Consider the following 27650-nt stretch of genomic DNA (forward strand, 5'->3'; position numbering starts at 1 on the left):
GGACTCGATCTTTGTGATATTCTCCAATCCGATTCTTAGCACATTGTGATCATCATGATTCTTGCCACGATTAAAACACTCCTATCTAGTCAATGCGTTTGTAGATTAGGTTTGATTCGAAAATTTTAGGGTTAGGTTTCCGCCGAAACCATCTCGGACCCATCGAGTTGAAAAACTCAGTCCCACCGATAGGGCTTATGCCATTGCACAAGTGAGACTCGGTCTGACCGAGAATTACTTATCGGTGTGACCAATTTTGGAACTTTATGAAACCCTAGCAGTCTCGGTGCCACTGAACTGTGACTCGGTCTGACCGAGTTCACTAGTTTAGGTGCCAAAACTACTTCGGTATCACCAAGTTTAAAAATCGGTAGATCCGAGATGATGTAAATGGGAAACTAAAACTAAGTTTTTGGATCATTCTTTTGCAAAAATCTCTGCATTTTGTGATGCTCATCTATTCTACCTCATCTATAAACTATTCACAGGGTCAGCAGACAACTTGTTCATCATGTCAGATCAGAGTGATAGCCAGAATGTGTCAGAACAGCAAGTGCACATGAGTGAGGGCACTAGTCCCTCCAACTCTTCAGATGATGGCAGCAGAAGTACTCCTAGCAATTTGCCAAAAGCTGCCACCAGACAGAGGAAGAAGAGAACTTCAGATTCTGAGGATGAAGATTATGTGGCAGAGGAAGAGGAAGCCACATCAAAGAGAGTTGAGCCAGCATAGGGCACAAAGCCAGGCTTGAAAATCAAAAGGCCAGCAGGTAGGCAGCCTATGCCAAAGGCCAGAGCTTCAACCAAGATTCCTGAGAAGTCCACTCCCATAGAGCCAGTTGCTGCTGAAGGGAAGAAAAGAAAGGAAAGGGTGAAGAAGACCATAGCTAGAGTGCTTGGAAAGGCTTCCATCATGGAAGAAGAGGAAGAAGAAGAGGTTGCTGCACCAGCACCTAAGGCACCTAAGCTTATGGATGATGCTATAAGATCAGGGGCTGCCACATCTAAGCCCAAAGAAGCACCCAAAGCTGCCTCCAAGCCCAAGTCTGCACCAAAGAGAAATACAAGGAGCATACCTGCAACTGAAAAGAACAAGGCCCCAGTGCCTGAAGCTGCTGAAGAAGATGATGAAGAGCAAGTTCTCAGAAAACTCAAGCCCAAGATCCCAGACCACAATGATGCTCATGCTGTGGCTGAGGATATGAAACTCAGGAGAGACTCAGGGCTCAGGAAGTGGAGAGAAGCAGATCCGTATGCTTCAAGGAGAAGGACTACTATGGATTATAGGTTTCACACCAAGGAACAGCAAGATTTCTATGAGACAGTTTTGCTCGATAAGAAGCCAATTGTATGTGACATGAGATGGGTCGACTGGACCTACATGAAGGAGAATGAGGAACACTATCCTGGAGTGCAAGACAGCTTTAGTGCTTGTGGAGTTGCAGACTTTGTTGGGCAAAAGCTCATAAAGTGGAACGGGGAGCTTATCATGCAGTTCTACTCCACAGCACATTTTTACCCAGATGGAAGGATCACATGGATGTCTGAAGGTACGAGGTACCAATCTACAGTTGCTGAATGGGCTCAGCTGATTAATGCCCCAGAGGAGCAAGCGGATGATTTGGACATTTATGCCAAGAAGAAAATGGACCACAACTCAATGTCAAACATGTACAAGGAGATTCCAAATGAAGCACTTGACACTTTCAAATTTGGCTCAGTGCATTATCTTCTGTCAGGGCTGCCAACTATTAATTGGATTTTGAGGCACACTCTCTTGCCCAAGTCAGGTGATCACAAGATGATCAGAGGCCATGCAATCAATTTTCTACATATCTTTGATGTGCCACAGAAGTTCAAGGTGATGAGCCTCATGGTAGAGACCATTAAGAGGACTGCAGCAGACCAGAAGAGGAGCTGTGGGTATGCCCGACAAATTCAGGAGCTCATTAACTCCAAGATGGGCACGGGCATATATTTGTTGGACAAGGAACACTTGGCCATCCGTCCAGATTTTGAGGATAATCAAGTTGTTATGACTGAGAATGAGCCATCATCTGCCCAAGCACAAGACAAGAAGGAGAAGGCAAGGAAGGAGAAAGCTGCCAAGATGCCAACTCAAGAGGAGGCATCTGAGTATTTCTTGAAAACCAAACAAGAGTAGCTTGGTTACCTGATTGCATCCACCCTGCGGATTGAGAAAGGACTAGCCACCCTAACTCAAAACCAGGAAAGCCTAGAGAGAATCATGGAACAAAAGTTCTATGACTTGGATGTCAAGGTGACAGAAATTCAGACTGCAGTGGAGCAGCTCCAGGATGACATGCAGGAGAGGAGAGGCAAGACTACAACTGATGCCTTTGCCAGAGTGCCACGAGGTCCGAGGTCGTCTGCAGTGCCAGTTGCTGACCCCAGAGCCACCACGTCTGCACCAGCTACAGCTTCAGTTCTACCAGCTCCAGCATCTACTTCAGCCTCAACTCCAACCACGTCTACAGAAGGCTTCGTCCTTGGAGTGCTCCGGACTCCACCACCACCTGAACATCAAGCCTGAGCGTCGATCTAGCACTATGCATTTTCTAGGAACTTTTTGGTAACTTGTTGCCAAAGGGGGAGAAAAATGTATAGATCATAGGCTTCGAGAGAGAGAGTGTTGCTTTTTTTTCTCTTGCTTTATTTGGTGGTTTTTCGAACTTTGTTTGCTTTTGAGTGCTTGAGATACTATGTCATTGCTCGTGAGACATTGATGATCATGTGTTTGATCATAAGCTACACTTAATGTTTGCTTAATGCTATTATCTTATCTATCTTATGTGATCATTCACTATTCTTGGTGATGAGTGCATGTATTTCATTCTTATCATTTTAAGCGCTCCACCAAGATGTATGTGACATGGAAGAGTAACCCATGACTCTAACTCCTTGTGCATTTGCAGTCCAAAGCAAATTTTAAATATGCACAAATTTAGGGGGAGCTCTTACTTATCACATACTTCTCAAAGCGACGATATATTTCATGCTTATTATCATTTGTCGAAGCTTTGATCTATATGTTGTCATCAATTACCAAAAAGGGGGAGATTGAAAGTGCAACTATCCCTAGGTGGTTTTGGTAATTCATAACAACATATAGCTCATTGAGCTAATGCTATTCCAAGATGATTATTTCAGGAAAGCTCAATGATTGGCATGGCATGGATGTGAAAGTGGAACCCTCAAAATGCTAAGGACAAAGGATTGGCTCAAGCTCAAAAGCTCAAGACTCTTCATTTTATATTTTAGTGATCCAAGATCACATTGAGTCTTTAGGAAAAGCCAATACTATCAAGGAGGGATGAGGTGTTGCTTAATGAGCCTCTTGCTTCATGTGCTTAGTGATATGCTCCAAAACCCTCAACTACTTTCCCATATCCACATATGACCTAAACCCTAAGCCAAACTCGGTCCTACCGATTCTTTCTATCCGGCGCCACCGAGTTTCACTTGTCATAAGCCACTGCCAAACCCTAGCAATTCGGTTCTACCGATAGGGATCTCGGTCTCACCGAGATGGGATTGCAAACTCTCTGTTTCCCTTTCGTAACTTTTCGGTCTCACCGAAAGAGCGAATCGGTCCCACCGAGATTGCAATGTAAATTCAGTGTTTCCTTTTTGTAACTTTTCGGTCTCACCGAAAGAGCAAATCGGTCCCACCGAGTTTGCCTGACCAACTCTCTGGTTAGCTAATTACCAAATTCGGTCTCACCGAGTTTGTGTAATCGGTCTCACCGAGATTACGTTATGCCCAAACCCTAACCATATCGGTCCTACCGAGTTGCATGTCAGTCCCACCGAAAATCTCTAACGGTCACTAGGTTTACCTTTTCGGTCCGACCGAGTTTGTTGATTCGGTCCCACCGAGATTGGAAAACTGTGTGTAACGGTTGGATTTTGTGTGGAGGCTATATATACCCCTCCACCTCCTCTTCATTCGTGGAGAGAGCCATCAGAACACATACACAATTCCAACTCATATGTTCTGAGAGAGAACCACCTACTCATGTGTTGAGACCAAGATATTCCATTCCTACCATATGAATCTTGATCTCTAGCCTTCCCCAAGTTGCTTTCCACTCAAATCTTCTTTCCACAAATCCAAATCCTATGAGAGAGAGTTGAGTGTTGGGGAGACTATCATTTGAAGCACAAGAGCAAGGAGTTCATTACCTACACACCATTTGTTACTTCTTGGAGAGTGGTGTCTCCTAGATTGGCTAGGTGTCACTTGGGAGCCTCCGACAAGATTGTGCAGTTGAACCAAGGAGTTTGTAAGGGCAAGGAGATCGCCTACTTCGTGAAGATCTACCGCTAGTGAGGCAAGTCCTTCGTGGGCGATGGCCATGGTGGGATAGACAAGGTTGCTTCTTCGTGGACCCTTTGTGGGTGGTTGCTTCTTCGTGGACCCTTCGTGGGTGGAGCCCTCCGTGGACTCGCGCAACCGTTACCCTTTGTGGGTGGAGCCCTCCGTGGACTCGCGCAACCGTTACCCTTTGTGGGTTGAAGTCTCCATCAACATGGATGTAGGATAGCACCACCTATCAGAACCACGGGAAAAACATCCGTGTCTCCAATTGCGTTTGAATTCTCCAAACTCTTCCCTTTACATTCTTGCAAGTTGCATGCTTTACTTTCCGCTGTCAATATACTCTTTGCATGCTTGCTTGAATTGTGTGATGATTGCTTGACTTGTCCTACAATAGCTAAAATCTGCCAAGAACTAAAATTGGGAAAAGGTTAAGTTTTTATTTGGTCAAGTAGTCTAATCACCCCCCCCCCTCTAGACATACTTTCGATCCTACATAGTTGCTTCTGTTTAGAATGTCATTCTCGTCTGGATTACGAGAGTCTGAGCGCCGCAGATGGGTGCGTTTTGGTGGTGTAGAAAGACTTCTTATGAACCATCATGTCTTGCTGTTTATGTCAGTAGTAGTCACTAGTCAGTGTTTGAATGTTGTATATATCGTTGTTTTGAACTATTTATTGTCTCGAACTACTGGTGGGCTAAATGAGGGCATCACCATTCTCTAGTGTTCAGAGTATATCTCCTTTTTTCAAATTATATAATTTGAGCTCAGTGTCTTTTCGATGATGTACACTTATTTGGACCAGTGAGGTGTCGTTGAATATGGGCCGAGTAGTAACGCAATGCCAAACAGGTCAATTATGACTCTCAGGCCGGGCTCTCAAAAGATCCTGAAAAAAAGGCCGGGCTCTCCAAAAAAGAATGAATAAGGACTCTTAGGCCGACATGTGGGCGTCACCGGTGTTTTCGTGCGCTTGCGCGCCGAGAGCATATTGGCGCGTGCTCGAAATTCATGCTACCTTTTCATCCGCATTCTCCTGCCCCTCCCCCACCTCTGGAATCTCGATTCCTACTCCAGTTCCCCCAAATCCCCCTCCTGTACTCCCTGTACTCAAGCGCACTATCATGTCGCCGGTCAACGCGGATCTCCGAGCCGGAGATCCTGAGGTCCGTCCTGCCTTCGGTCGCTGCGTGTTGTCGCTCAACAGTGGCATGGCGGCGCTTGACGACCAGTTTGCCGGCAAAGTGCTAATGGTAACCATCAATGGCGACCGGCCTCCCATCTCGCCGGATGACCTTGTCAAAGCTCTTGGCATTGCGCACGGCATCCAAATAAGTGACTTACTCGTCGAAGTCTGTCCGCCACCGGCTAATTTCTTCATCAGGTTCTGGACAACTTTCGACTGCAGTCGTGTGTTCGAATCTTCCCGGTGTTTGTTCTGGGATGGCGCGCTGGTCAGCTTTGATCGGTGCACCCAGGATGGGGCTCGGTGCCCTCTGAGCTTGAGTTTTTAACAAAGCTTACCTTCCACGGCATGCCTCGACGTGCTTGGAACAGCGATTCCATGAACGAGCTTATCAACGACCTTGGAGGTGAGCTCGTAAGTATGTTTGTTCCTCCAGACAGCTGGGCTCTGACAGTTATGGCATGGATGAAGAAGCCGTCCACCATACAGAAGGTGATTGGTGTTGAGATACCGGTGCAGGAACCGGGGTTGTACTATTCGTCGCCACCAAGGCCGCCGCGGACCATGTTAGGGATGTACCTGTACCGAGTGTTCGTGCATGTCGAAGAAGTGGTCAATCCATCAATCGAAGTCCTGCCGCCGCCGCTGGTGCCAGGGTCCGTCGACGACGTCCATTACAGGAGTCAATGTCAGACTTTCCCCGTGTTGCTCGGAACGATGGATGGCACAGGGCCTACTCCATCGCGCGGCGGAGGCCACTGCTTCTTTGGGAGAAGAGGCAGGGCTGCCTGCCTGGATGTGCTCTAATTTGAGGTAACAACTGAATCTTGTCAGATACTAGTTAAATCCGAGCTATGGGTGTGAAGCACTGATATGCCAGTACATTTGATTGTGACCTGTTCTAATTTTGTACCTAAACTTTTTTTTAGAAAGGGCTGTACGTCAACTTAATATGCTTGGAGAACTTATTGTGTTGTCTGTCTGTTTTCTTTGCACGACATTCAAGATATTTCCCCGTCATTGATAAAGACGATGAACCGTTATGTACGACTTCGTTGGTTTCAACATAGCCCTTCTCGTAGCGATCCACTGCTTCCATCCTGATTGTGCCGCATGCGTGAAATTTTTGTATGCAAGTTCAGTGTGCTATGATGTTCTATATGATTGTGTCAACTATATAAGTTTTTATTGAGCATCAGCAATTCATATGGCTGAAAGATGTATTTACGAGCATCGGCCGATGGCTCTCTCTCTCTCTCTCTCTCTCTCACACACACGCACAACTGGGACCCGCTGAATTATTTATTTGCTCGTGACAGCTTTTAATTAGGTTCCACTCTAATCTAACTTTTTTCTTAGGTTATTAATTGAGCTCAGTGACTTTAAAAAGTTGTACAGAAGCCTTGTTTGGGCCTTTCCGGCGTCGCTGAATGTGGGCTGAGTAACCATGTTAGGTTGTACTGTACTACACGAGCTTTTTTTCGCTATTTTTTCTTAAATAATACATTTTTTTATTAATTTTCATAAATATTACGCTGGGTAATTTTTTTTCAAAAATAATACATCGTCCGCCCGCTGCAGGCCGACTGGGCCTAGTCGGCCCATAGCTGGCCGACTGGCCCCTGTCGGCCCACTGTGGGCCGACTGGAGCTAATTGGCTCGCTGTGGACTAATTGTTTTTGCAAAAGTGTTAATCATGTATTTAAAAAATATGTGTATTGTGACCTCCTTCGCTCGCCGTGGGCCCACTGTTGACTAAAAACTATGTTTTAAAAAGTGTTAATCATGTATTTAAAAATTGTTAAATGTGTGTATAAAAATGTTCCTTATATATACAATTTTTGTAATGTGTGTATAAAAAATAGTTGTTTTTCAACATCAGCAATGCAACTGGGCCGACAGTTGTACACAATATCCAGGTCAACTGGATAGTTACTATGCACCAAACACGTAATTAGTTTGAAAAATATATTATTTTTGGAATTTGATAATTTTAATTTCATTACTTGTTGCGCGCGCAATATTTCGTTGGATTTTAACGTAATACAACTTTATTTTGAAATTATATTTAACCTGATTAGAAATTTCGGATACAAATATTTCAGATCCCATCAAAATGTGGGAATTTTTTTGAATTCTGTTTTGAGCGGTTGTTTGAAATTATTAATCGTTGTCCTAGCTAGAAGTTGGGCTGTACTTTTAACAAACTGTAAATGGGCTGTAATAAATTCCATTAGAATTAAAAAATGGATTGTATATTCTTACAAATCGCAAATGGGCTATATGTTCTCTGCCAAATCCGAGCCGTGGGCCTACTAAGTTAACGCGTACCAAGGGCTTTGTCAACTTAGTCAATATAAACGATTCTAGCTGCAGTGATCGTACGATGTCCATACAACGGTCGTAGTGCTTCTTCAACCTCTGGTCTTCTTGCTCCAGCCGCCCAAAGCAGCGTCGGTCGTGTCGCGTGCCCCTGCCTCCCGTGGCCGGCTGTGATGCCGCGGAGGCCTCACCGCCCCATACTACTTCCACCGCTGGCCAGACCATCCCTCTACTCACTCACACCCCCTGTTATTCTGCGGCGACGGCAGCCTCACACCGCAGCCGAACCAGTGAACCCTTGTACTCCTCTCCGCGCGGGCTTCCACTGCTGCGTCTTCCCCGACTCCGCGTCGTCCCCTTCCTAGGTCTCGCCGTCGTCCAGACCACCGCCCTGGTGCTCTCGGCGCGGCGTGGTCAACGTGGTCAACGACCGACTTCCATCGGAAGAGTACTTGATACGTCTCCATCGTATCTATAATTTTTGATTGCTCCATGCCAATATTATTCAACTTTCATATACTTTTTGGCAACTTTTTATATTATTTTTGGCACTAACATATTGATCCAGTGCCTAGTGTCAGTTCCTGTCTGTTGCATGTTTTTGGTTTCGTTGAATATCCATATCAAACGGAGTCCAAACAGGATAAAAACAGATGGAGCTTATTTTTGGAAAATATGGAAGGAAAATCGACGCGAACCAGTGCCCGAGGTGGTCACGAGGCAGGGGGCACGCCTGCCCCCCTGGGCGCGCCCCCTACCCTCGTGAGCCCACCGTAAGGCGGTTGACGCTCTTCTTTTGCTGCAAGAAAGCTAATATTCGGGAAAAAATCACGACGAAGGTTTCAGGCCAATCGGAGTTATGGATCTCCATATATACACGAAACGGTGAAACAGAGCCAGAGAGAACGCAAAACCAGAGAGAAACAGAGAGATAGATCCAATCTCGGAGGGGCTCTCGCCCCTCCCATGCCATGGGAGCCAAGGACCAGAGGGGAAACCCTTCTCCCATCTAGGGAGGAGGTCAAGGAGGAAGAAGAAGAAGGGGGGCCCTCTCCCCCTTGCTTCCGGTGGCGCCGGAGCGCTGCCGGGGCCATCATCATCACCGCCATCTTCACCAACAACTTCACCGCCATCATCACCAGCTCTTCCCCCCTCTATGCAGCGGTGTAACCTCTCTCTTACCCGTTGTAATCTCTACTTAAACATGGTGCTCAACGCTATATATTATTTCCCAATGATGTATGGCTATCCTATGATGTTTGAGTAGATCTATTTTGTCCTAATGGCTATTTGCTGATCAAGATTGGTTTGAGTTGTATGTTTTATTATCGGTGTTGTCCTATGGTGCTCTCCATGTCACGCAAGCGTGAGGGATTCCTGATGTAGGGTTTGCAATATGTTCATGATTTGCTTATGGTGGGTGGCGTGAGTGACAGAAGCACAGACCCGAGTAAGTAGGTTGTTTGCTTATGGGATAAAGGGGACTTCATACTTTAATGATATGGTTGTGTTTTACCTTAGTAAATCTTTAGTAGTTGCAGATGCTTGCTAGAGTTCCAATTATGTTAGCTTATGCCTCTCCCTCAAATAAAATTGCAATAATGATCACCGGTCTGGTTATCGATTGCCTAGGGACAAATAACTTTCTTGTTGACAAAAGCTCTCTACTAAAACTAATTTAGTTGTGTCTTTATCTAAACAGCCCCTAGCTTTTATTTTCCTGTTCTTTACTTTCTTGCAAGCTTACCCAAAAACACCTACAAAGTACTTCTAGTTTCATACTTGTTCTAGGTAAAGCGAACGTCAAGCGTGCGTAGAGTTGTATCGGTGGTCGATAGAACTTGAGGGAATATTTGTTCTACCTTTAGCTCCTCGTTGGGTTCGACACTCTTACTTATCGAAAGAGGCTACAATTGATCCCCTATACTTGTGGGTTATCAAGACCTTTTTCTGGCGCCGTTGCTGGGGAGCAATAGCGTGGGGTGAATATTCTCGTGTATGCTTGTTTGCTTTATCACTAAGTAATTTTTATTTTCTGTTCTAAGTTGTTCTCTATCTTTAGTTATGGATATGGAACGCAAAATACCAAAAAAATTAGATGTACTCGCTACTCATGGAGATGGGGTAACTCCTAAAACCCTCGACTCTCATTATGTGAAAGATATTAAGTACTACTTTGATAATCCTGAGAAAACCCCATTCAACTTTATAATGGGAGACACGTTGGATCAATGTGAATACTTTAGGGATTATCGCTTGACACAAAAAGGGAAACTATTATGGGACCAATTTATTATGTTGCATTGGTATGCTTGGCAACTATGCTTGAGATATGATATTACTTGTTGCTCTAGGATGAAGGCTCCACTCCTTCCCTTTTCATGCAAATTTAATGTTAATGAAACCTTAGCTTCTTATGCTAATGGTATATATGATTACTATGATGTGGAACAAATAGAAGAATTTGTTGCTTTTAAGGCTACTTATGAAATTGAATCTTTGTTTGAAAAGTATGAAGCTTTAGGTGATGATGTTTATACGCCTGAAAATCTTGCTATACTTAGATATTGCTATGAAAATTATGAATACAATTACTATATTAATGCATTTATTGAGAAAGTCTCCACTGTCCAAGAAGAGACTAATATTTTGCAGGAAGCTATGGAAGAAGAAATTGATGAGACTGTGAGCTCATTGGATGAAAAAGATGATGAGGAGAGCGAAGAACAAAAGGAGGAAGAGCGGATTGATCACCCGTGCCCACCTTCTAATGAGAGTAACTCTTCAACTCATACATTTTTTAATTTCCCTTCGTGCTTACCGAAGGATGATTGCTATGATGATTGTTATGATCCCATTGATTCTCTTGAAATATCCCTTTTTGATGATTCTTGCTATGCTTGTGGCCAAGATGCCAATATGAATTATGCTTATGGAGATGAACTTGCTATAGTTCCTTATGTTAAACATGAAATTGTTGCTATTGCACCCACGCATGATAGTCCTATTATCTTTTTATATTCTCCAAACTACACTATATCGGAGAAGTTTGCACTTATTAAGGATTACATTGATGGGTTGCCTTTTACCGATGCACATGATGATTTTGATGAGTATAATATGCATGTGCTTGCTGCTCCTACTTGCAATTATTATGAGAGAGGAACTATATCTCCACCTCTCTATGTTTCCAATATGATAGAATTGCAAGAAACTGTTTATACTATGCATTAGCCTTTACTATGCGTGCATGAATTGTTCTTTTATGACATGCCGATGCATAGAAAGAGAGTTAGACTTCGTCATTACATGATATATGTTACTTTGTGCTCACTACTAAATTACAAATCATTGCTAATTAAAATTGGCTTTGGTATACCTTGGGATCCGGGTGGATTCACTACTTGAGCACTAGACGCCTAGCTTAATGGCTTTAAAGAAAGTGCTGCCAGGGAGACAACCCGGAAGTTTTAGAGAGTCATTTATTTCTGTTGAGTGATTTCTTATAGTTTAAAAACAACAAAAATAAAGAAGGTAACCCAAAACTTTTCAAAAAGGAAAGTGAAAGTGATAGAGACAAGCATTGTTGAAGTGGGAGAGCTCCTTGAACTTTGTTCATGCTCACGGCAATTTTGTGAATCTTGATTACAGAAACTTTTCAATAAAAATAATTATCCCCTTGTACAATTCCATTGTATTATAAAAATAATGTGCCAAGGTTTGCCTTTAGGATGTTTACATTTGCTTGATGGTTTGTACGGTGCAGGACAAAAACTTTGGCTGTAGTGCGCGATTTTACATTTTTAGCTGCAATGTCAAATGGTTCTGCTTATTTTTGCACTGTATTCCTATACAAATTTTTTATTTTTCCAAATTTTTGTAGAATTTTTTAAGTATCAGAAGTATGGTGAATGTTCAGATTGCTACAGACTGTTCTGTTTTAGACAGATTCTGTTTTTGATGCATAGTTTGCTTGTTTTGATGAAACTATCGATTCATATTAGTGGATTAAGCCATGAAAAAGTTATATTAGAGTAGACACAATGCAAAAACAAAATATGAATTGGTTTGCAACAATACTTAGAGTAGTGATTTGCTTCATTATACTAACGGATCTTACCGAGTTTTCTGTTGAAGTTTTGTGTGGATGAAGTGTTCGATGATTGAGAAGGTTTCGATGTGAGAAGAAGGAAGAGAGGCAGGAGCTCAAGCTTGGGGATGCCCGAGGCACCCCAAGTAAATATTCAAGGAGACTCAAGCGTCTAAGCTTGGGGATGCTGGGAAGGCATCCCCTCTTTCTTCAACAAGTATCGGTATGTTTTCGGATTCGTTTCGTTCATGCGATATGTGCAATCTTGGAGCGTCTTTTGCATTTAGTTTTCATTTTTATTTTATGCACCATGCTGGTATGAGATAGTCCTTGGTTGATTTATAGAATGCTCTTTGCACTTCACTTATATCTTTTGAGTATGGCTTTATAGAATGCTTCATGTGCTTCACTTATATCATTTGAAGTTTGGATTGCCTGTTTCTCTTTACATAGACAACCTCCATTTGTAGAATGCTCTTTTACTTCACTTATACTTGTTAGAGTGTGGGCATATCTTTTGTAGAAAGAATTAAACTCTCTTTCTTCACTTATATCTATTTAGAGAGATGACAGGAACTGGTCATTCACATGGTTAGTCATAAAATCCTACATAAACTTGTAGATCGCTGAATATGATATGTTTGATTCCTTGCAATAGTTTTGCGATATAAAGGTGGTTATATTAGAGTCATGCTAGTCGAGTAATTGTGAAATTGTAGAAATACTTGTGTTGAGGTTTGTGATTCCCGTAGCATGCACGTATGGTGAGCCGTTATGTAACGAAGTCGGAGCATGATTTATTTATTGATTGTCTTCCTTATGAGTGGCGGTCGGGGACGAGCAGGTCTTTTCCTACCAATATATCCCCCTAGGAGCATGCGCGTAGTACTTTGTTTCGATGACTAGTAGATTTTTGCAATAAGTATGTGAGTTCTTTATGACTAATATTGAGTCCATGGATTATACGCACTCTCACCCTTCCACCATTGCTAGCCTCTCTAGTACCGTGCAACTTTCATCGGTACCATAAACCCACCATATACCTTTCTCAAAACAGCCACCATACCTACCTATTATGGCATTTCCATAGCCATTCCGAGATATATCGCCATGCAACTTTCATCATCATCATATACATGACTTGAGCATTTATTGTCATATTGCTTAGCATGATCGTAAGATAGCTAGCATGATGTTTTCATGGATTTTCCGTTTTTTGATGTCATTGCTATGCTAGATCATTGCACATCCCAGTACACCGCCGGAGGCATTCATATAGAGTCATATCTTTGTTCTAGTATCGAATTGTAATATTGAGTTGTAAGTAAATAAAAGTGTGATGATCATCATTATTAGAGCATTGCCCCAAAAAAGGAGAGGCCAAAGAAGCCTAAATAAAAAAAGGGGGCCAAAGAAGCCTACGAAAAAAAGAAAAAAAGGGGCAATGTTACTATCCTTTTACCACACTTGTGCTTCAAAGTAGCACCATGTTCTTCATATAGAGAGTCTCTTGAGTTAACACTTACATATACTAGTGGTAATTTTCATTATAGAACTTGGCTTGTATATTCCGATGATGGGCTTCCTCAAATGCCCGAGGTCTTCATGGGCAAGCAAGTTGGATGCACACCCACTTAGTTTCAGTTTGAGCTTTCATATACTTATAGCTCTAGTGCATCCGTTGCATGGCAATCCCTACTCACTCACATTAATATCTATTAATGGGCATCTCCATAGCCTGTTGATACGCCTAGTTGATGTGAGACTATCTTCTCCTTTTTGTCTCCTCCACCATCATATTCTATTCCACCTATAGTGCTATGTCCATGGCTCACGCTCATGTATTACGTGAAAGTTGAAAAGGTTTGAGAACGTCAAAAGTATGAAACAATTGTTTGGCTTGTCATCGGGATTGTGCATGATTTGAATATTTTGTGTGGTGAAGATGGAGCATAGCCAGACTATATGATTTTGTAGGGATAACTTTCTTTGGCCATGTTATTTTGAAAATACATGATTGCTTTATTAGTATGCTTGAAATATTATTGTCTTAATGTCAAAGGATAGACTATTGCTTTGAATCACTCGTGTCTTAATATTCATGCCATGATTAGACATATGATCAAGATTATGCTAGGTAGCATTCCACATCAATTTTTTTATCATTTACCTACTCGAGGACGAGCAGGAATTAAGCTTGGGGATGCTGATACCTCTCCGTCGTATCTATAATTTTTGATTGTTCCATGCCAACATTATTCAACTTTCATATACTTTTTGGCAATTTTTTATATTACTTTTGGGACTAACATATTGATCCAGTGCCCAGTGCCAGTTCCTGTCTGTTACATATTTTTGGTTTCGCAGAATATCCATATCAAACGGAGTCCAAACGGGATAAAAACAGACGAAGCTTATTTTTGGAAAATTTGGAAGGAAAATCAACGCGAACTAGTGCCCGAGGTGGTCACGAGGCAGGGGGCGCGCCCCCTACCCTCGTGAGCCCACCGTAAGGCGGTTGATGCTCTTCTTTTGCCGCAAGAAAGCTAATATTCGGAAAAAAAATCACGGCGAAGGTTTCAGGCCAATCGGAATTACGGATCTCCATATATACACGAAACGGTGAAACAGAGCCAGAGAGAACGCAGAACCAGAGAGAAACAAAGAGATAGATCCAATCTTGGAGGGGCTCTCGCCCCTCCCACACCATGGGAGCCAAGGACCAGAGGGGAAACCCTTCTCCCATCTAGGGAAGAGGTCAAGGAAGAAGAAGAAGAAGAAGGGGGCCCTCTCCCCCTTGCTTCCGGTGGCGCTGGAGCGCTGCCGGGGCCATCATCATCACCTCCATCTTCACCAACAACTTCACCGCCATCATCACCAACCCTTCCCCCCTCTATGCAGCGGTGTAACCTCTCTCTTACCCGCTGTAATCTCTACTTAAACATGGTGCTCAACGCTATATATATTCCCAATGATGTATGGCTATCCTATGATGTTTGAGTAGATCTGTTTTGTCCTAATGGCTATTTGATGATCAAGATTGGTTTGAGTTGTATGTTTTATTATTGGTGTTGTCCTATGGTGCTCTCCGTGTCGCGTAAGCGTGAGGGATTCCCGTTGTAGGGTTTGCAATATGTTCATGATTTGCTTATGGTGGGTGGCGTGAGTGAAAGAAGCACAAACCCGAGTAAGTAGGTTGTCTGCTTATGGGATAAAGGGGACTTGATACTTTAATGCTATGGTTGGGTTTTACCTTAATGAATCTTTAGTAGTTGCGGATGCTTGCTAGAGTTCCAATCATAAATGCATATGATCCAAGTAGAGAAAGTATGTTAGCTTATGCCTCTCCCTCAAATAAAATTGCAATAATGATTACCGGTCTAGTTATCGATTGCCTAGGGACAAATAACTTCCATGTTGAAGAAATCTCTCTACTAAAACTAATTTAGTTGTGTCTTTATCTAAACAACCCCTAGCTTTTATTTTTTGTGTTCTTTACTTTCTTGCAAGCTTACCCAAAAACACCTACAAAGTACTTCTAGTTTCATACTTGTTCTAGGTAAAGCGAGCGTTAAGCGTGCGTAGAGTTGTATCGGTGGTCGATAGAACTTGAGGGAATATTTGTTTTACCTTTAGCTCCTCGTTGGCTTCGACATTCTTACTTATCGAAAGAGGCTACAATTGATCCCCTATACTTGTGGGTTATCAACCGACTTCCATCGGAAGAGTACTGTACGTGGAGAGACTAACAGTTGGGTCCACGGCAGCCGCAAGGAAGTGCCTCCTTATTACGCGCAAAATAATTATTCCTCCACCTAACAGCGGGGACCCACCGGACGGGCCACCGTATTTCGCGAAAAAAATGATTCGCCCCCTGACTGTTGGGACCCACGAGCTACATCTTCGCACGCAAGGAAGTGCGTCTAGAAAAAAACGATTCGCCCCCCTGACTGCTGGGACCCACCAGGCCCCCGACTGCTGGGACCCACCAGCTACATCTTCGCATGCAAGGAAGCACGTCCGGGCAAAAAAACAAAACGATTCGCCCCCTGACTGCTGGAACCAACCAGCTACATCTTCGCAGGCAAGGAAGTGCCTGACAGTCGGGACCCACCTGGTCGAAGCGTACGTAGCGTTGTCATTCTGGTCGCGAACGTGTACGTACATACTGGTCGATGTAGAGGCGCGCACGTGTTGTAGTAGAGGCACGCACGTGTCGTAGTAGAGGCGCGCACGTAGCATGTACACATACGTACAGCGGCCAGGGTGCAAGAAAGAAAATATGGCCACATATGTGTACTTACGGTTGGGGCCTCGAACGCCTACTCGTGCATACGTACGACGAGGGCTCGTGTACATGGCTGGGTTGGAACGGAGAAACAACGTCGTCGTCGTGTTCATGGGAAGGCAACGGAATGCGTCGTGTTCATGGGGAGGCAACGGAATGCGTCATGTTCATTGGGGGGGGGGGTTGGACGGAACAGGCGATGGAAACGAGGCCTGACGTACCACAGAACGGAGGAAACAACCTTGTGTTCGATCGGCCACGTTCGAAACGGGATCTGTTCATCGGGAGGGGTCTGGCGTACCACAAAACGGAGGAAACGGACCTCCTACGGTCGAAACGGGGGTCCTGTTAATCTGGAGGGGTGTGGCGTACCTCAAATGGAGGAAACAGACTTGTGTTGGAGCGCTACGGTCGAAACGGGGGTCCTGTTCATCGGGAGGGGTGTGGCGTACCGCAAAACGGGACTCCACGGGATATTGTTCATCTCCACCGTCTACTGTTCATCCAGCCCTCCACACCACGGGGTCCTGTTCAACCACCCCTCCACGGGCACCCCTCCACCGTCTACTGTTCATCCAGCCCTCCACACCACGGGGTCCTGTTCAACCACCCCTCCATCGTCTATTGTTCATCCAGCCCTCCACACCACGGGGGCCTATTCATCCACCCCTGCACGGGCACCCCTCCACCGTCTACTGTTCATCCAGCCCTTCACCATACCACGGGGTCTTGTTCATCCAGAGACAACGCCACCGCTCACTGTTCATCCAAACCCCCCGCAACGCTCACTGTTCATCCCATCGATCGGCTTCAGTTAGCAGCAGTAGCGAAGGAATCGCTCGGTCAGGTTTAGTTAACAGCCATCGATCGATCGCTCGGGTTCAGTAACGCGTAGCCTGCAGTGCAATCGCTCGGGTTCAGTTAGAGCCCAACGCCTCGCTCTGGTTCAGTTAGAGCCAACGCCTCGCACACACGCGCGTACGTGTACGAGAGAAACGCGCATCGCTCGGCCCCCGACCTCCCACCGTAACCGGGAACTCCCCGAAATTTTCCTCACCCTCGCTTCTACCATAGTTTTTTCCGTCATGGATGGCTCAAAGAATGTCATGCAGCTGCATCTCCGGCCCGCCCAGGACGAAAGCCCATTTTCTGTCATTATTTTTTGTCATAGAAGTAGGAGCCCACCACATCTATGATGATACCGGGTTTTGTCACAATTATCATCATAGAAGTGTCATATATATGACAGAAAAAAAATTCGTTCGGCCCAAAATGTCATGGATGTGTCTTTTTTTTTTGTAGTGTCGCCCAGGGGTGTGAAAGGTGGGAGCTTTCCGCTTGTCTCATTGGTTGGGGTAGCGGCGGGTCTCGGCTGAGGTGGTGTCAAGGTCTTGAATGCTAGGGCGGCGGCCCTGGCGGCGCTAGCGCAGTGCTCTTGGGGCAGAGCCCGTGGCTTGGTGCTGCCCGGTGGCCATGGCCGTGTTGGCGTGGTAGACGGGGTGTGGCGTTCGGTGGCGGTGAGTGTTGGCCGGGGTGAAAACCCGTTCTATCTTTGGAAGGACCGGCGGCGGCGAAGCTCGTTCCCTTCTTGAAGGCATCGTTGCAGCTCTCATTGCCCGTCATGCGGCTCCAGGGGAAACTCTGATTCTTGGATCGGGCGGTGACGGCGCTCCGGTGTTGTTTCCTTCCTAAAGGCGCCGTCTTGAAGTTCATGGTTCATCGTATGTGGCTTCATCTCTTTGCGGTGGTAGTGCTAGGGGTGGTGTTGCTGCGCTCAGCGCCTATGTATCGCGCCCTGGGTGTGTGTTGTGATGGCGCGCGTTTGTGCTGAATGATTGATGATCGGTGCTTTATATATAAAACGGGATAAAAGCTTTTTTAAGTAATACTATCATTCGAAACGACGTAGTCACAACCCTAAAAAAACAACGAAGTCACCATTTCAGCAGTTGTTGTCCAATAAAAAGAAATCAAAAACAGGATCTTCATGCAGAAAAAGACCAAAAAGGTGCACAAAACAGGGTAATAACCTGGCTGTGCGCATTGACTGCATGTACTCCGATTCGTGAGTACTGAAAATGCAAGAAAATTTTAGGGGCCGTTCGGAAACTTTCCGCTCCTAACTCCGCCGCGGGAGCAGAGCGGCATCTAGTGTAATTTGGGCGAGCAGCTCAATGGGCGCTCTGTCCGCTCCCTCCCTAGCGAAGGAGCGGAGTATTACCGAACACGGTCTTAATTTCACAAGCAACGCCCATCACCATGTTATTACAGCCAGACGCAGAAGTAAATGTAGATACATTTGCTTTACTATATTTGATTTCAGTTGATGATGTCTTTCAGGCTCGACACACGATTCTTTCATCCACATCATTCAAAAGTTCTGAACCTTTACTCTGTAGACGGATGATGGCCTGGCATTTTTGCTAAAAAAAAGGAATCCTTTGAGCATAGCAAGCAAACAAAGCCTACGTAATAGCTTTCCAAAAATGTTTCATGCAGCAGCCCCAATATTGGAAAACAGCCGCAAACAACCCACAAATAAATCTGATCATGCAGAGCCTAGGCTTGCTTTTTCACAGCTTGAAAAGCAGTGCACATGGCTTCTCCTTTGGTTCGATGAGCACACCAATAATTCATAAAATCGGAACCTTATCCTCCCAAAGATGCTAATCTTGATGCAAACAAAAGGTGCGGATAGCATTGATTACAGCTACTGTTGATAGGGAATCCACTCCCTATATAGAAAAAAAGGTTTATAGAAAAGAAAAGTACTAATTAAGAGTGCAACATAAATATAATTTAAAAAATGATTAGCATACAAGATAATATCATATTTAGAATCTACATATTTTTTGGAGCAATTTATATATATAACATGCTAAATTTTAAGTTAGTGTTTAAAGGATAAGAAAACTTTAAAAAGTAATCGAATCCATGAAAAAGAAAATTAAAAATATAGATGTGCCGAAATTGAACCGTGCAGCGAGGCTACTCTATCTTACGCCAATTGAAATTTGGGCAGAAAAGACTGAAAAAATGGGAGATGCTATGATCAAGCCTTGGTCTCCCGGATGGGGAAGTGACGCCCTAGCCACTCGGGTGGTGGTGTATTTGTGACAATGTGAGGGCATAGCTGTAGATCAACCAAACTGAACTGGCGGCCACTTAATCTCTACTATTTAAAAAGGACGCAAGGTTCCCGTTTCACATTTCTTTCCACCGTCTCTTCGTCCAACTTTTTCCGTATAATAATCATCATCTTAATTTACTTATCTTCTGAACGAATTCTACTTTAATTATTTGCCAAACTTGTGATCAAAATATATAAGGTAAACCTCGGGCAAAATTTGATGAACATTTATTTACACCGTCGCATACTATGGGCACATAAAGAACTTCTAATCAAAATATAAGGTAAATCACGGACAAAATTTGATGAACATTTATTTACTCAATTTGCATATTATGGACAGCTAAATCACAACTTAATGTACTGTAAATACTTATATCCCGTTGCAACGCACGGACATTATATTAGTAAAAAATGAATATTTTTGCCACTTACGAATGGCGTTGGTGAGTAATTCTCGCCAGCTTCAAGGGTAATTTGAATGACGATGAATGGACAGAAGCACTCTGTACTTTATTATATCTATATCTTTCCCTAATAATAATAAAGCAAATAGTGCTTCTGGTCGTCCGTCAGGAAAATTGCCCCTGAAGTTCTCACACTAATTACCCACTATGCCACCGGTAAATGAGAAAAAACGTTTCACTGCGGCTGCATCCGCCTTGGCTTGGTTCATATAAGGCAACACTCTCATATATCACAAGCATATGTGCCTACCGGTAGACCCGGGTTCGTTCTCTGCCCCCCCCCCCCCCCCTCTTTTTCTTTCTTTTCTTTTGGATGAACCCCGTCATCGCTGCTCGACCCGACATGCATCTTTGTTTAATTTCCTTTTTCAAATTCAAATATTTTAAAAATAATGATATCTGTCAAATCCTAACATGTTATATATGAAAATTTCTCAGAAAAATGTGTACATTTTTAATATGCTATTATCCTCCATGTTAATCATTTTAAAATTATGTTTAGGATGCATCATAGTTTGATGCTCTCACAAAACCTATTACAAATGAAATATAATATTCCAAAAAATGTTAGTCACCATAAAAATGATTCCATTTAAAAAATATTCTAACAAATTAGAAAAAACACTTTCTTAAATTAAATATATATTCATGTTTTTCTGAACAACAAAAATAAAAATGATTGAAAGACACTTTCATCGAAGAGCTGAAATGGGTCATGACAAACATTGCTACAATATGTCCAAATTCCATAGTCCAAAAAGAAATACTTAATGTAACTTTATTTCTGACGTTTGCAAAAATTAAATTAAATAAGTGTTATATAATTACATTGAAGATTGTGATATGTTTTTTTTCTCCTGTTGCAACACACGTGCCCTTTTTCTAGTACTTATTAATAAAGGGTTATTGCTTCTGGTGGTACGTCATCGAAATTGCCCTCAAAATTGCAAAATATTACCCGCCGATGCCACCTATAAGTGCAAAATCACTAGTTGAGGAGTACTCGTTGCAAAGGTCACTCCAACTCCCATGGTTGCGACAAATGGCGTCTATGCAGTGCGCTACTTGTCGTAACATGAGAGTTTTCTCTTTTTTTGTAGATCCGTTTATTCAAAACGTTTTATCTATCAAATCTTGCGCCCAAATCTCGAACCGCTTTCACCGTTGGATTCCTCACGTAGAAATCTTCCAAATTAGATCCCATGTTGATAGGTTTTGATGAACTTTTTTTACGAAAAAACCGGACGAAAAAACCGAACTGAAAGCACGGGTTTTTTCTTTTCTAAAAGAGGCACGCCCGTGCCTCTCACGAAATCACAACCGTATCTCTCGCGGAAGAAAAATAAAAGAGAAAACGTGTTTTCTTTTTCCATTTCCAAGGAGGCACGACCGTGACTCTCGTGAAAGCACAACCATGCCTCTCGCGAAAGCAAAACCGTGACTCTCGCGAAAGGAAAAAAACAGAAAACACGTTTTTTCGTTTCCATGAGGCACGGCCGTGACTCTCGCGAAAGCACGACCGTCCCTCTCGCGGAAGAAAAACCGTGACTCTCGCGAAAGAACAAAAAACAGAAAACACGTATTTTTCGTTTCTGAGAGGCACGGCCGTGACTCTCGCTAAATCACAACCGTGCCTCTCGCGGAAGTAAAACCGTGACTCTCGTGAAAGAAAAAAAATAAAAAATGCATTTTTTTCTGTTTCCGAGAGGCACGGCCGTGACTCTTGCGAAAGCACACCCGTGCCTCTTGCGGAAGCAGAACTGTGACTCTCGCAGAAGAAAAAAAAAGTAAAAACATGTTTTTTCGTTTCCGAGAGGCACGGTCGTGACTCTCGTGAAAGCAAAACCGTGCCTCTCGCGAAAGGGAAAAAATAAAAACACGTTTTTTCGTGCAATTTTTTTTTCAAATTTTTTGTTTTTTGAAAAGCTAAGGAAGACCGATGGAAAACCAAAACATCGAAAAAACCGAAAAAACCCCATATAAAAAGCCAAAAACGCATGCGGAAAAATAAAAATAAAAAAAATCCGGAGGAAGCGCCCGGAGCGCGACATGTGGCGAATGACTGAGAGCGTGCCAAGTACCGTTGATCGTTGCGATGCTCCCGAAGGAGCGTCATTAGCTAGTTGCTCTCCTATAAATGATAAACAACGTTTCACAAAGGGGAATCCCCGACTGGGCTGGCCCATGTAGTAGAAACTTTCTATACTGCGCTCTGCGCACTGGGAGAAGACATAGCGCGCCTGTTTGGGCCGGCCCATGTCCGGGCGGCCTGTTTTTTGAAGTTGGAATTTTATTTTATTCTCCTTTTTCTTTTCATTGTTCTTTTTTTTCTTTAAATAATTTGGGACTTCCAAAAAGTTCCATTTTTTTAAAATTGAGAACTTTGAAATAAAATATTTAATAATTCATAAATGTTCATGGATTCATAAAATATTTGTGATTTTTAAAAAATATTCGCATCTTGCAAAAATCTTCACAATTTTGAAAAATAAGTGGCTGAAAAATTAAAAAAAATCATGATTTTTGTAAAAAGTTCGTGTATTGAAAAAGTTAATGAAACTGAACAAAATTTCACCAATTTAAAAAATGTTCATGAATGGAAAAATATCCTAAAAATTCAAAAACTGTTCATGATTTACGAAAATCCAGATAAAAATTTCGCCGATTCTACAAATGTTCGCCGATTCAATGAAATTGCTTTAAAAATGTTCACAATTTTTTTGCAAATAGTATAAATGTTCGTTCATTTTGAAACTGTTCATAATTTTAGAAAATGTATGAAAGTCTGTAAAAATGTTCATAAATTCGAAAAATGTTCATAATATAAGATGTGTTCACGAGTTTAAAAATGTTGATGATTTTTAAAAATTGTTCACGAGTTAACGAAAATGAAGGTGATATTATATCTCCTGATGGAGCAAAATGTGGTCATGACCACAGGATGTTATGATTTTTTTTCTCTATCGTTACAACGTACGGGCCGTTTTACTAGTTATTAGGTAAAGAAACCCGGCCAGTTCAGAGTGGGCCTCGCACGTCAGGTGCTCTTGCGGACACATTTTTTTAGACAAGGTCTTGCGGACACGTGAGACAGTCCGGAGGCCTTTGACGACGGCGCTGTGCTGCGTGGATGTGATGGGTCAGTCTCGCCGTCGAACCCCATCCCCCGTGCTCGCGACCGCACGCTAGCCGCCGCCCCATCTTCGTCTGCTCCGGTGCTCCCCTTCCAACTCCGACGCCAAGGAAGCGAGGGCTTCCCGTCGGCCGCTCGCTCGTAGCCTGTACCCGTCCAGCGCGCTTGGAGAAGGAAGTTTGGCGAGGGTTTCGTCGGCGGGCACGCGGTGGGCGGAGGACTTCGGATCTGCCAGCACCCAGTAACGGAGGAGTCCTCCCGCTCTCCCTCTTCCCCGCGGTTGCCGGCGGCCGGCGCTTCCGGCTGTCGCGAATTGAGGTGATTCCAGTCTCTTTATCTCCTTAGAGAAAGCTAGTACATGATTCCCTGATTTGGTGATGCCACATTCGACTGCGCCTGGTTTGCTGATTTCTCTCCGCTCCCGCAGTGCCCGCCACCTGTTCGACGGAATGCTCGAGATGGCTGCTGCGAGTGACCGAGACCCTTTTGGAGACCTCCCTGGAGAGCTCCAATGGCGTGTCCTGTCCTTCCTGCCGGCGGACAATGCCCTGCAGACCTGCGTGCTGGACACCCGCTGGCGCGACCTCTGGAGGCACGCGACCAGCCTGCTATTTGTCTTCGACGGGCCAACCTTCCCGCGATACAACCGTTCGATTTGAGATCGATGCCTATCCCGACGATGAGCCAGAGGACACGTTCACAAACACCAGGCTGTTGATTGACTACGCTCTAGCATGCAAAGCTGAGGAGCTCGTGGTAAGAGCTGCTGATGTTCAATATGACCAACCAGTGTTCGATGTGCCTCTCAGTCTCATCTCCCAACACCTCAGGACCATACACCTTGAACGGGTGAACCTTGACTGCTCTGACCTGAAGTTCTCAGGCTGCCCAGTCTTAGAGGATCTAAGGGCGTGTACAATGGTGGCATATGGATACATATGCCCCATAACAAAAAGTAATTTGAGGCATCTACGTTTATTTTTTCTCCTTAATGCAAGCTACCATTAATGGGCCTCATTAAAAAATAGAAAAATAAAGACTCTAGTACACATGCATCTCTACTTTTTACTCTAACCTTTTCAGCTTTTGTTGCCGGACCACACATTTTCTCTTCAAGCACCCGCCTCCTGGAGAGGATCCCGCTTTCCTATCCGAACCTACTTTACGTCATATCTGATCCTACATATCATGCGAGGCATCACCTTGAGGCTATGCATTGTACATGCCCTAACAATTCAATTCTGCAATATCCATGCACGCAAGATGTCATCCAAATCAGTAAAGCGCCTATACATCATCGACTGTTGTTCTTTACCTGACATCATGCGCCTTCGGATTTGTGCCCCGAGTCTTATCTCACTGCAGCTAGAGGATTTTGAAGGCTTGACACCTTTTCTTGAAAACATGCCATTGCTACAAACAACTCATGTTAACCTTGATGATGGATGCCATGATCATTGTCGTAGTAATCGGGGGGTTTGTGATAATTTTGTCTGTGGTTGTCATACTTATCCTGTCAAGGAGGGGGTGCTTCTCAATGGTTTGTCCAATGCTGCCAAGTTGGACTTGATAGCTTTACCTAAAATGGTACACTTGCCCTTACTGTCGTTTCTACTCTTGTTATTTGTCACCCAAAGTTTGTCTTGTCGTATATCTATCCATTGTTAGAACTGCAGATAAACAAGCTGTTTACTTTCATTGTTGCATTTTGGTACTTTATCTTAATGTAATGCGTCTCAAGTCGATGGCTAATAACATAATGTCTTGATTGGATAAAATATGATACTTCAGGTTCTTATAACATAAATTATTTTATCCTCTTGAGTCTGAATTTATTTTTTATTCTTTGCAATTTGTCCAGTTTCTCTACAGATGGGATTTGAAATGGTCCCCCGTCTTTGGCAAATTAAAGACTCTGTTACTCAATAAATGGTTTACGGCTATTGACCTAGTTTGCATTCTCCAACACTCTCCAGTTCTTGAGATGCTCACTCTTCGGTTCGATAACACTAAGGTATATGCTGTATAGATAACAACGTTGCTGTTTTATTTAAGGTGTTATCATGGATGCTCAATTTGTCTTACGAAGTGCTCTTATCTGGTAGAATATTGTAGGAGCAACAGGAGCCCAGGAAACAATAAAACAACCACTTACGTGTGCATGCCTTAAGTTTGTTTACATTGAATGTGAAAAGGTTGATAAGGGGGTTCGTGAAATTTTGAATATGTTAGGTAGATTCGGCATACTTCGTGACCAAATTAGCATCAAGGAGGATCCACGTCCGGACTCAGATTGTAAGTTACCCTTCCTACCTATTCTAACATGTCTGATATAATAATTAGGATGTCTGATACCACCCCCAAGTCCATCCAGATTTTGTATTCATTATCCTTTTGTATTAATTGGATTTGAATGCTGATGGAGTTTAGAATGGCTATTGTATTTCAACACAGTTTATTATTCTGTAATTTCTGATGACACTACAATAATTAGCACAAATTTCTGATGTGTCTAGATCTGTACCAGCCATGCAAAATATTTTTATTATTCTCTTCTCTTTTTTTTTCAGTTCAATAAATTATCTAATCCTTTTACTGTTTGGTTGGTGATGAAAATAGTAGCTGTAATCATCTTGAATTCCGGAATTGTTGGTGACACTACAATAGTTAGCACGCATTTCTGGTGTGCTTATAGATCTATACCATCCATGCAAAATCATTTTTTTAATTCTCTGCTCTTCTTTTCAGTTCAAGTACTTATCTTATCCTTTTACTGTTTAATTACTAATGACAATAGTGGCTGTTCTCATCTTGAAATCCAGTTTAACTTTTCTCTCATGTTCCATTTGGTGGAATACATTAACCAAGAATAGATACTGGTTAGAATGTACTCCCTCCGCCCAACATAGCTTGCAAAAAGATCTTATATTATGGGGCGGAGGGAGTATAATATAGTGCTCTGCATCCATCCAGCAAGGATGGCCTTTGCATCACTTTATTTACAGTTGCTCGAGGCCCGAGCCAATTGTCAGTCTGATTAACAGAGACTGATAGCGTAATGGCATACATTCCACACTTGTTTAAGCCTCAAGCAGTCTCGAGGCCTCTCTGTATGGTCATATTTGCGTTGGTGTTGCCCTTACAAGGCTCTCTGTTAACAACTACAGAAATTTGGTCAGGCTGTAGTATAATTCCTCTACATCAAACCGCTACCCAGGATATTTGAAATTCTCTTCTATGTTTGTGACTTGCCTTGTTTGTGCAGATTCGTCTGCTGATAGTGACTCCACTGATAGCGACTAAGATGTTTGGTCGGTCATGATGTTCGACTTATGTTTCTCTGTAAAGAATCTGCAATGGTGGCCATGTGTTGGTCGTTAACCTGTGACTGTGAAGTTCTGTTTTTGCTTCCCATCTTTGGTCTCTGCTGGAAATCCGTCTTTGTGGTTTGTTTGGTGCAACTTAACAAGACGTTTTCCACTTTGTCAGGAATCTGCCGGGAATCTAAATGATGGTTAAAATGTTGCTATGTTTTTTATAATCTGCCGAGGAATCTAAATGATGGTTACATACATATTTTGTTGATCATCATCAATATATTACCAGTATTGTAAATGCATCTCTTATGTCCCTGTGCGTCATCAGTATACACCGGAACTGTACTATTCCTTCAGATCGAAACGATACTGCTGTTCCCACAATCTTCAACATATCAAGAGGAAACTTAGTCCGATCTGAAGAAATAGTCACGTTGCTGCTTGAGTGTAACCTCAGAAGAAGTTGAAGTTAAAATTATCATTCCCTTTCAATGTTTCATCTTGGTCTTGAAGACAGGATAGTGGTTTTGAACCTCTTGCCTCTGTCCAGTCTGAAACTTGCTGTCTTTGTTCTGATTCTGGTCATCTTGTGCTGAGTATGATGGTTTGTAAGTCTCAGATTTGATACCTACAGATATATAAGCGAGTGAATGGGGTCATTGGATGCCACGTTGCGGCAACAACAGATAACTACTTTGTTCTTGTTTTTCTAATGATTTTTGTTTTCCTGCTCCGGTGCAACACCTGCCAATGCTTGAAGGAATGTGCGGTATGGCTGCGGAAGTTGTCGATCATCGCTTCGGCCTCCTCCCCGGTGACATCCTATGGCGTGTGTTGCCCTTTTCATCGGGGTCGTTGGATGAGGCCCTGCAGACCCGTGTGCTCGACAACCGGTGCCGCGACCTTTAGAGGCATGCAACCAGGAGCACCTTTAGAGGCATGCAACCAGCCTGCTCCTCATCTTTGATGAGAGGTCAGGAACCTGACCTACAAGCGTTTCGAAGAGTTGGCAAAGCTGGCCATACATGATACATCTCAATGGAAAATCAATGCTTATAGTGATGGGGTTGATGGTGTGCCATAGAAACCGTTCACAAACACAAAGTTGTTGATTGATTACGCTCTAGTGATACCACAAGTCATGGGTCGCCGACGGGGCTTGACTCAACTCGACCCCGCGCACCGTGCTCTCACGGGCTCGCTCTTCCACGACCGCAACATCGGCAAGCAGGTTGGCAGGCTCGCTCACTGACGAGTGAGTGAATGTGCGTACGTGGAAGATCGATCATCTGTCAACAGTAAGGAACACTGAAATTAAAAAACGAAGAATCATATATAGTCTCTCCTTTCCAATTTATCAGACCCACCAAAAAC

The 27650-nt window shown here is 43.4% G+C and overlaps 1 protein-coding gene across 4 annotated transcripts; it reads left to right on the plus strand.

Annotated features, from left to right (window-relative positions):
- The first annotated feature begins 22919 nt into the window (after positions 1 to 22919).
- On the plus strand, positions 22920 to 27542 carry LOC123128847 (uncharacterized). Of its 4 annotated transcripts, none has more exons than XM_044548949.1 (5): positions 22920 to 23277; positions 23387 to 24546; positions 24821 to 24973; positions 25065 to 25254; positions 26225 to 27542. In XM_044548949.1, the coding sequence occupies exons 2-5, from the start codon at positions 24148 to 24150 to the stop codon at positions 26260 to 26262; spliced, it is 780 nt and encodes a 259-aa protein (XP_044404884.1). In that variant the 5' UTR covers positions 22920 to 23277; positions 23387 to 24147; the 3' UTR covers positions 26263 to 27542. The 4 variants fall into 4 exon arrangements, 3 of the variants coding, with proteins under 3 accessions (XP_044404884.1, XP_044404885.1, XP_044404886.1); XM_044548950.1 differs by having other exon boundaries at positions 25192 to 25254; XM_044548951.1 differs by having other exon boundaries at positions 23387 to 23715; positions 25192 to 25254.
- Positions 27543 to 27650: the final 108 nt, after the last annotated feature.

The sequence above is a fragment of the Triticum aestivum genome, chromosome 6A (genome assembly GCF_018294505.1).
Source record: "Triticum aestivum cultivar Chinese Spring chromosome 6A, IWGSC CS RefSeq v2.1, whole genome shotgun sequence".
NCBI lineage: Eukaryota > Viridiplantae > Streptophyta > Magnoliopsida > Poales > Poaceae > Triticum > Triticum aestivum.

Bases quoted from the DNA above. Each gene is read 5' to 3' on its own strand.
- LOC123128847 (XM_044548949.1), top strand. From the start codon at position 24,148: ATGCGAGGCATCACCTTGAGGCTATGCATTGTACATGCCCTAACAATT. The intron at 24,547-24,820 runs GTACACTTGCCC...CAATTTGTCCAG, and splicing joins TGATAGCTTTACCTAAAATG to TTTCTCTACAGATGGGATTT. The intron at 25,255-26,224 runs GTAAGTTACCCT...TTGTTTGTGCAG, and splicing joins TCCACGTCCGGACTCAGATT to ATTCGTCTGCTGATAGTGAC.